This window comes from Alexandromys fortis, unplaced genomic scaffold (genome assembly GCF_014885135.2).
Source record: "Alexandromys fortis isolate MF-2015 unplaced genomic scaffold, M_Fortis_MF-2015_v1.1 scaffold_30, whole genome shotgun sequence".
Classification (NCBI taxonomy): Eukaryota; Metazoa; Chordata; class Mammalia; order Rodentia; family Cricetidae; genus Alexandromys; species Alexandromys fortis.
In genome coordinates, this window is record NW_026067922.1 from 341,500 (window position 1) to 351,110 (window position 9,611).

The 9,611-nt window shown below is 35.9% G+C and overlaps 1 protein-coding gene across 1 annotated transcript in view; it reads left to right on the forward strand.

Moving 5' to 3' along the window:
• The window catches only part of Atad2b (ATPase family AAA domain containing 2B), a 134,845-nt gene that overhangs the window by 57,348 nt on the left and 67,886 nt on the right, over positions 1 to 9,611 (forward strand). Inside the window, exon 13 of the mRNA XM_050141885.1 lies at positions 2,931 to 3,019. Coding sequence (XP_049997842.1) covers positions 2,931 to 3,019 — 89 coding nt within the window. The remainder of the gene's footprint in view (positions 1 to 2,930; positions 3,020 to 9,611) is intronic.

The following is a 9,611-nucleotide window of genomic DNA, read 5'->3' on the forward strand; positions in this document are numbered from 1 at the left end:
GATTTGTGGCACAGGGTGGACACACGTGTTAGTGTAGAGATAATGACTAAGAAAAAAAAAACTTTGTATGTGTTTGCTACAGATAAAGATTGTCTGAAAAACAGGTTTATCTTCAGTTGGTTGAAACATTCATGAATTGTGCAGAACTCACTCACGGTTGTAGAAAACTGCTTATATTTAACATATTTTTCTAAAAGATTTGGATATTTATGATCCGTAAAACACTGTGGTGACTGTTGTGTGTAGAATACTATGTTAGGTACCACTGGAAACCGGGGATGTAAAGTAATCTTAGGTTATAATTTTATTGAGAAAATGGTATAGACAGAAAATGTTGAATGTTTATGAGATATGTTATTTATGGTCATAGTTATATGAATCTTTTCTGTCACTGTAGTAAGATACCGCCTGGGACAATTAGCTTAGGAAGAGACAAGTTTATTTGGGCTCACCTGGTGGTCATAGTCCATTATTAGTCCCTTGGGTTTAGACCTAAGCTAAAATTGCACATAATGGTGGAGCACATGACAGAACCAAACTGTTAATGTTTTAGCTCATTAGCCAGCGAGGAAAAAGTGAAATATTTAATATTAGTCAGGTTCCCGTGATCTCTTTTTGGATGTGTCCTCAGTGACCTAAGGACGGACCCTACCTTCTGAATAGTTCACTATCTAATCATTTAAGTGCCACCCTAAAGGCCACAAAATTTAAGAAATGTTTGAGGTATAGTTACCCAGACCACACCAGATTATAAATATATGGCTAACAGAATTCAAAATTAAGTGAGTGCCTTAAGAAGGCAGAATGAAAAGAAATGAGTATGTTAAATATAACAGTGACTTCTAAAATGTCATTTTCTAAAACAGAACATGGTATTATTCAATTATAGTTCCAGATATTTATTACTAATTATTATTACTGTGTGTGTAAGGCCCTGGTTTCAATTCCCAGAATCACAGGAAAAAAGTAAGCATTACAGTAAAGGAAAACTCACACCTGATTTTGAGGTGAAGGGATCAGGTGAGCCTAGGAAATGAAAACCAGGCATGGAGGCATGAGACTATAATCCTAGCCCCCAGGAGGGTCAGCTGGAAGGGCTGCTATCAAGTCTCAGACTAATCTGAGCTAAAGAGTGAGACCCTGTCTCAACAAAGAACAAGCAAACCACAATTTTTCTATACCTTAAAAAATTAGTCCTAGGGCTGGAGAGATGGCTCAGTGGTTAAGAGCATTGCCTGCTCTTCCAAAGGCCATGAGTTCAGTTCCCAGCAACACATGGTGGCTCACAACCATCTGTAATGAGGTCTGCTGCCCTCTTCTGGTCTGCAGACATACACACAGACAGAATATTGTATACTGTATACATAATAAATAAATAAAACTGAGCGTAAATAAATTAAAAAAAATAGTCCTAATGCTAGTTTTCATGTAAATATTGGGTTTAGTGAAGGAAATGTGTCTTATTTGGCAATTCATTTTATATTTGATTATGCCCCAGTAAATATGTGTGAAGAAAAAGTACAATCAAGAATTTATTTATTTATTTATTAGCCACTCATTTCTATGGTGAAAGCCAGGTTTGCCAGCTGACACCTCTAATCCCCGCAGTTGAGATTTAGGGGCCAGCCTAGTCTTTATGCTGAAATCCAGATCCTCCTGGTCTACAGAATGAGAATCTCAAGACAAAACAAAATACCCTTTATTCAAAAAACTGATATATAATGGGTGAAACAATTCAAATGTCATTTGCAAGTTAATAGTGTAGAGCAGGGAGTACTCTACACCTTTAATCCTAGAACTTGAGAGGCAGAGACAGGTGAATCTCTGAGTTCGAGGTCATCCTTGTCTACATAGCAAGTTTCAGGACAGTCAGGGCTATATAGTGAAATTATTTTTTAAGAAAAAAGTAGTGTCAAAATTGCTGTTTTCTAGATAATAGAAAGAGGAATAAGTAAGATCTAGATGTTGTGTTCAGTGTCTAATGTTAATTCAGACAAGCCATCTGAATAATTGAAGGAAAAATAATGACTAAAAAATGTAAGATACCGGTAATAGAAGAGTGAAGAATGTATGGGAATTTTTACATGTTGTCTAGTGAGTTAAAAGTTAAACCTTTTTGGCTGTTAGGTCAGCTGGGCAGTGGTGGTGCGCGCCTTTAATCCCAGCACTCGGGAGGCAGAGGCAGGCAGATCTCTTGAGTTCGAGGCCAGCCTGGGCTACAAGAGCTTGCTTGTTCTAGGACAGGCTCCAAAGCCACAAAGAAACCCTGTCTCAAAAACAAACAACAAAAAAAGAGTTTTTATTCATATCATGCTAGAGTTACAAATATATGTTAGTCTTAGTACCCTAAATTATAGAGATTATTTATATTTGCTTTATTGCTACTATTTCATAGTTTTCTTGGCTAAGTAGGGCTCGATGGAATGTTTGTTTCTGTTTTTAAACACTTGCTTATAATTATGACTTTTAAAAATGAAAGTAGCAAATATTATGTATTTATATGAAAGCCTACTTAGATATATAGTTATGTTAAAACAAAAGTGTTAGTGACTGGGCAGTGTGCGGATTGTGGTTGAGTAGATTCTTAGAATCTGTGAAGTCCTGAATTCAATTTTTATTTTATGAACAAATGCCTGAAAATAGTGGTTGTGGTCTGTGGGATACCTTGTGGCTGACTCTGCTGCTGCTGTTTCCTTTTTACTGTGTTGTTGTTTGTTCTCATTGTTTTGATCTTTGATTCTAAGGATTGAACCCAGGTTCTCGTAAACATTAAGAAAATGATCTACCCCTCAGCTACATTCCTTAGCCCCATTGTGTACTTTTAAATACTTGCTGCATGTTGTACTATTTGTTTTTATGTTCCTTTTTCGGGAAATATAAAGTTAAATACAAAAGCAAAAAATTAAGTAATTTTAATTCTTCTTTACTAGGCATATTTGATGAGGCCTTCTATAATATTTTTTGATGAAATAGATGGATTAGCTCCAGTTCGTTCTAGTAGACAAGATCAGATCCACAGGTGGGTTTTCCTGAACTAACTATATTGATTTCTTTTTATTTATTGATGTAGTATTTGGTTTTCACCCTTAGTTAAACACTTTAAAACTTATAGAAATTTTAAATGTAGCCTATTTTGTAGAGGTTCTTTTACTCAACACAGGATTAATTTACAATCTGATAGTGATTTGGTTGCTTTTGGTTTTATTCTGTGATAGTCCTACTGTGAATACTTGTATTCATGGCTTTATGTGAATGTGTATTATACTTTTTGGGGGGTAGATGTCTAAAATAGCTTTTATTATTTATTGTGTGTGTGCTCATTCAGATGAGAGGACAACTTTTGGGTGCTTGCTTTTCTCCTAGCATGTGGGTCCTAGGGATAGAACTCAGGTTAGGCTTGTGTCAAGTGCCTTTACCCGTGGAGCCATCTCTCCAGCTCCACAGTCCTATGTTCTGTTCCTGTAATATGTGAGAATTTGAATTGCTCCTTATTCCTCCCTCCCCCAGAATTGAGATTATGAATTCATTTTACCATTCATGTCACCTTTTATGTGGGTGCTTGCACAGTGCACGTTTTTCTCGTCCCACTCTTGCTATTTTATTTTGATACATTGATTATTTAGAATGGTTTCTAATTCACAAATACAGTTATTTACCACAAAATGATGTTTTGATTTACCAGGTATGTTTTGGTATGGTGACCATATTTCACTTCTTTTCCTTTTTTTTTTTTTTTTTTTTTTTTTTTTTNCTGTCCTGGAACTAGCTCTTGTAGACCAGGCTGGCCTCGAACTCACAGAGATCCACCTGCCTCTGCCTCCCGAGTGCTGGGATTAAAGGCGTGTGCCACCACCGCCCGGCTTCACTTCTTTTCCTTAAGGCTCTTTGTCAGTCAGGTTCCTGTCACAATCTGTCCAAGATTCTAATCTACCACTCCAGTCCCAGCATCCACATAGTTATCTCAAGTCATGTCACCTATCTCTGTCGAGTGCCATGTACCAGTTTGTTCATTGGAACCTTTGGTGGGCCCAAGAACCTGCCACCAGTCTTAGGAAAATATCCGCTTTGTATGTTTCTGGAACCACAGAGAGCTTACCAATATTTTTGGGTACCTCATATCTGACTCTAGAATGCCTTTTTATCCTTGTTGCATTTGGAGACAAGGATTTTTGACCCTTTAAGCCACATCTAAATTTACTAATTCCCATAAAAGAAGCCATTGAGAAATCCTGTGGTACTAGAGCTAAAGCCTACATAATTTACCAAACTGGTGCCTAGAGGCACATTTTCAAAGAAAACTGTCTTCTATGATTGTCACTCATAAAAGGGCAGCGATACCTGATCAGCCAAATACATCGATACTGTAAGCTCACCAAAAAAATCACAGGAAAAGTGGTTAAATGACAGCTGAGCATAGTAGCTGTCAAGTACTAGACCTCCAAGGAGAAAAATAGAAATGAAGTGATTAAGAAAGAATTCTTTAGAGTGAATGTAATGTAACTGAATAAGATTCAGGTGAATGCAGACGACTCAACAATGTTTAGAAAAGAATTCATGATATGAATGAGAAATTCAGCAAAGCAATAGGGTTTGTGAGAAAAAAAACCCTGCAAATGAGGAATCCAATAATTCAAGAAAAATTAGTATTAGAGAAAGAGAGGAGATTTCTCAAAATAAATGAAAATGGGGGCCTGGATAGATAACTCTGAGTCATCTTGGTGGACAATCATGCGGACTGGAGTTCAGATCCTCAAACACACGGTACAATCCAGGCATTTAGAACTGCTTGCAACTCCAGCTCTGAGGCATTGGGTGCCTATTCTGACTTACAGATGTTTGGTGTTTACCTGTCCATACTCATGCATATACATGTATACCAATATCTTTAAAAAAATACAAACAATTAGTGAAGCAGAGTAGGTTAAAAGAAAAAAAAAAACCAAGCAAACAAAAGTAAATATATGATATATCAGAACCTAAGAGCTATGGTAAAAGCAATACTTTTGAAGACAATTTATTGCAATAAGTCCAAAATAAAATTTAGATTTTAAATAAACAATTTAATGATGCATCTAGTGGACATAGAAAAACAAGAGTAAACCAAACAAAATTAGTAAAAGGAAGAAGTAATAGTGAGAACAGTATTAAATGAAAAATTGTAAATATAAAAAAAAGATCTGTGAGGTAAAAGATTTTTTATTGGTAATATTGATAAACCTCTAAGAATAATCAGAAAAAGCAAGGAATATAATCAAATAAATGCAGTTTCAAATAAACAAATATTGAAGGTCAAGTATTAACTATAACAGTGTGGATTATTGTGAACAACTATATGCTAATAGGAAAGCCGAAAAAGGAAACTTTTTTTTTGGACATTTGACTTACCAAAATTGAACACGGAGGACATAGAAAATTTAGATTGACCAATAGTAAGTAGTTTGGCATGGTGATGCATGTGTGTAATCTTAGCACTCTCAGGAGTGGAGGCAAGAGCAGGAGTTCAAGGACAGCCTTCACATTTGAGGCAGGCCTAGTATCTATGACGCTTTGCTTCAGAACAGTAACAACTCACGAAGTTGTCTTCTGTTCTCCACATGCATGCCATGATATGCATTTTTCCCCTTACTATAAATAAAGTGTTAAGGGAAGCAAAATTGCTATGCAAAATTGACATAAAGGAAACAAAATTGACTTTATACAGTAATATTAAACTTGCCATGAAAATCAAGAAAGCAAGTGCTTCACAATATAAACAAAATACCTATAAGTTACTTTAACTTAGTTAATAAAAGAGTTCTACATGAAAATACACACTCGATTAAAAAATTGAAGAAGGGACTGTAGAGAATGGTTAAGACCACTGTATGTTCTTCTAGAGCACTAGAGATTGATTTCCAACACCCATGTTGGGTAGCTTACAACTATCTGTAACTCCATCTGTAGGCTTCCCTCTTCTGGTTTTTAAAAGCACACACATATACATGTTCAGACACACAGACACATAAATATACATATAAATAATTAAAATTTGGAGAGAGAACAAAATGCAAATGAAAAATAGATAATGTCATTGATTAGTATTATTAAAATGTCCATACAAGTTACACTTAAATGGAGTTCCCTTCAAATTATATTGACGCTCTTCAGAAAATTGCATTAAGACAGCCCCAAAATTGATAGGAAAGCACAAAGCACCCTTAGTAGTAAGAGAAATCCTGTGGATATAGAAAACTAGATGCAATATAACAGCTAATTTTAATATATACTATAGAAACATAGTAACCCAAACAGGTTGTTATTGGCTAGAAAAAGACACATAGACTATTGGAATAGAAAAGAGATGCCAAAAATAAAACAGTGCATCTATAGTCATCTGATTTCCAACAAACAGAAGAGTTAAAATCAAACATTTGAGAAAGGACATTTCAATCATCAAACATTTCAATAAATGGTACTAGGAACTTACATTTCCTCAGGTGAAACTTTATCTCTACTTCTACTCTATAAAAAATCAACTCAGAATGGATTACAAATCTTAAAATGAGACTGGAAACTTCTAGAAGAAACAGTACCATTAGTTGAGGACCAAACATCTCAACATGAGCCAGTGTGGGTCATTTTAGTTTCAAATCAGACCAATGATTAAACATAAATTTATAATTCAAAGATACCGCCTCATTTTTTTTTTTGCTGGGTAAGATGCCTATATCATAAATCTTCAGTAATCCAATTAGAAAACAGAAAGCATGGATTTCCTAAACATTGGCTTTTGATTTTGTTTACAATTTTTTAAAACACAGCTAGAATAGTATATTTGGGAAGGAAAATTAATTTTGACAAGGTTTGTGTATGCTAGAAATTATTTCAGCAGTAAAAATAAAGAATAGGAGTGAGAACAGTTGACAAACTAAGAACACTATTGTTAGAATTCAGGGATACCATGAATTTTCAGACAGTGGAACAGATAATCCCACAATTGCTCTCTACTGAAAATATACAGCTGTAACCCTCCCCCATTCTAGGGATCAAAAATCTAGGGCCGCTTGTAGGCACTTTTATTTTTCTTCCCCAAGATGGTCTTTTTATATACCCCTCACTGTACTGGAACTATGTAGAGCAAAATCACAGAGCTCCACCTTCCTGGAAGTCACACATCTGCCTCCCAAAATGCTGGGATTGAAGGTAGATACCCGTACACGGCTGGAGGTAAATACACTACCACTGTAAATTTAAATTATTTTCAAATATTTTTTCTATAAAACTAGACTTTTTTTTTTTTTTTGTTGCCCAGGCTAACTTCAACCTTCTGGACCAAGATATTCCTCAGGCCCCTGATTAACTATTTCTATGTGCGTGCACTACCATGCTCTGGTTCTCTAGTTTGCTCCATTTACACCCACTCTGCACATACACAGATCAGAGACAACCTTTGGGTATTAGTTCTTGGGTTCCAAGGACTGACAAACACTCTATCTGCTGAGAATTTCTCTTGTTCTCTATTGCTTTCTGATAGCTGTAGCCTAGGTTGACCTGGAACTTGAATTTCTTTGTATCCATTTCCCGACTGACTGCTGGAATTATTAGACATGTACCACCACATCTGACTTTACCTGTTTATTTAAGATTTATTTATTTTTATGTGTATGTGTGTTTCCTTTTTGCTTGCATGTATGTTTGTGTACCATATGTGTGCCCAGTGTCCTTGAGGCCAGAAGAAAGTGTTGAATCTCCCAGTATTGTAGTTACAGTCGATCATGAGCTGCTTTTTGGATACTGGACATTGAACCCAGTACCTCTTCAAGAGCAGTAAGTGCTCTTAAATACTGTGCCATCTCTCCATGCAGTTCATGTACTTAAACGATACAATTCATTGGCTTTCAGAATCTTTTTAGAGTTCTGTTACCACCACATAGTTTTATAATACTCTATATTCTTAGAAACTTTGTGTTCTTCAGGCATTCCTCTCAGCCTTTTTGTTAAATTCCCTTCACTAGGAAACCACTCTACTTTTTGTTTCTGTAAGTTTGCCTAGTCTAGATATTATGTAAATGTGATTCTGCAATGTTTGGCCCTTTTGTCCATATTTTTTCAGTTAGCAGTATTTTCAGACTTTATCCATGTTGTATCAGTGCATCATTTTCTTGAATGGATGTGACTGAGGTTAGAGTTTTTACTTTGTAGATGAGTCTTGGCTGCAAAACTGTGTATCAAGGTGTCCTCAACTGGTGATCCTTTTGTCTCAACCTCCTGAGTGTTGGGAGAGCAGCCTAATTTGCTTCATTTGTTGACATAATCTAGTCTGTGGATGTATCACACTTATCCACTCATTTGTGACTATTCACTTGCTCTGACTTTTACACTATTCTGAATAATATTGATCTGAATATCCACATAAAAATTTTCCTTGTGAATGTTGTTGGGTCATTTGGTAGCTCTTAAATAGTGGAAGATCTGCTGTATTAGTTTCCAAAAGTACCCCATTTTACACAATTCCCAGCAATGTGTGAGCGTTATGATTTCCCTAAGTCTCACCAATACTTTTTTTTTATCTAATTATAGTAGTTCTCGTGGGTTTAAAGTGGTACCTAATTTGGTTTGATTTCCATATGCTTGGTTTAATGATATGCCCTTTGTATGCCATCTTTGGAGAATTGCTTTTTAAATCCTTTGCCTATATTTAGATTTCACTGTTTGTATTTATCATTTATTATAGTTACATATTTTGACTTTAGACTTTCATTTAATATATAATCTTCAAATAGCTTCTTGTTTTCTTGGATTACCATTTCACACTCCTTTTTAAAGCATTTTTTTAATGGTTTATTTCGCCTGCATGTATATCTGTGTAAGAGTGCCAGGTCCCAGTTCCCTGAAACTGGAGTTACAGACAGTTGTGAACTGCCATGTGGGTGCTGGGAATTGAAATTGGGCCTTCTGGAAGAGCAGCCAGTTCTCTTAACTGATCTCTCCAGCCTCCTCATTTCATGTTTTCTATTTTGTTTTTTGGGGCAGGGTTTTTCTGTGTAATAGTCCTGGCTGTCCTAGATCTTGTTTTATAGACCAGGCTGGCCTCAAACTCACAAGATCCACATGCCTCTGCCTCCCAAGTGCTGGGATTAAAGGCGTGCGCCACTACTGTCTGGCCATTTCATGTTCTTGATTACAACTTTTGATGCAGGAAAGTTTTACATAACTTAAGATTTTTTATTACATTTATTTATTTTGTGGTGTACATGTATTTATGCCATGGCATGCTTGGAAAGGTGTATAGCTTTTCAGGCATCAGTTCCTGCCATCACGTAGGTCCTAGGGACCAAACTCAAACTCAGATCATCAGGCCTACTGGCAAATGGCTTTACTCACTGAGTCATCTGGCCATTATATTTTGTAATTCTGCACATTGAATCCGGGTTTTGTGTATGCAAAGCAAGTGTTCTTTGACTTGCTTTTGTTTTGATTTTAATTCCTTCCTTTCTGAGATAGTCTTGATATGTTGGCCAGTCTGGTCTCTAACTCCTGGACTTTGTCATGGAATTGCACATCCTGATCAGATTTTTTTTTCTTTCTTTCTTTCTTTTTTTTTTTTTTTTTTTGGTTTTTCGTGGCAGGGT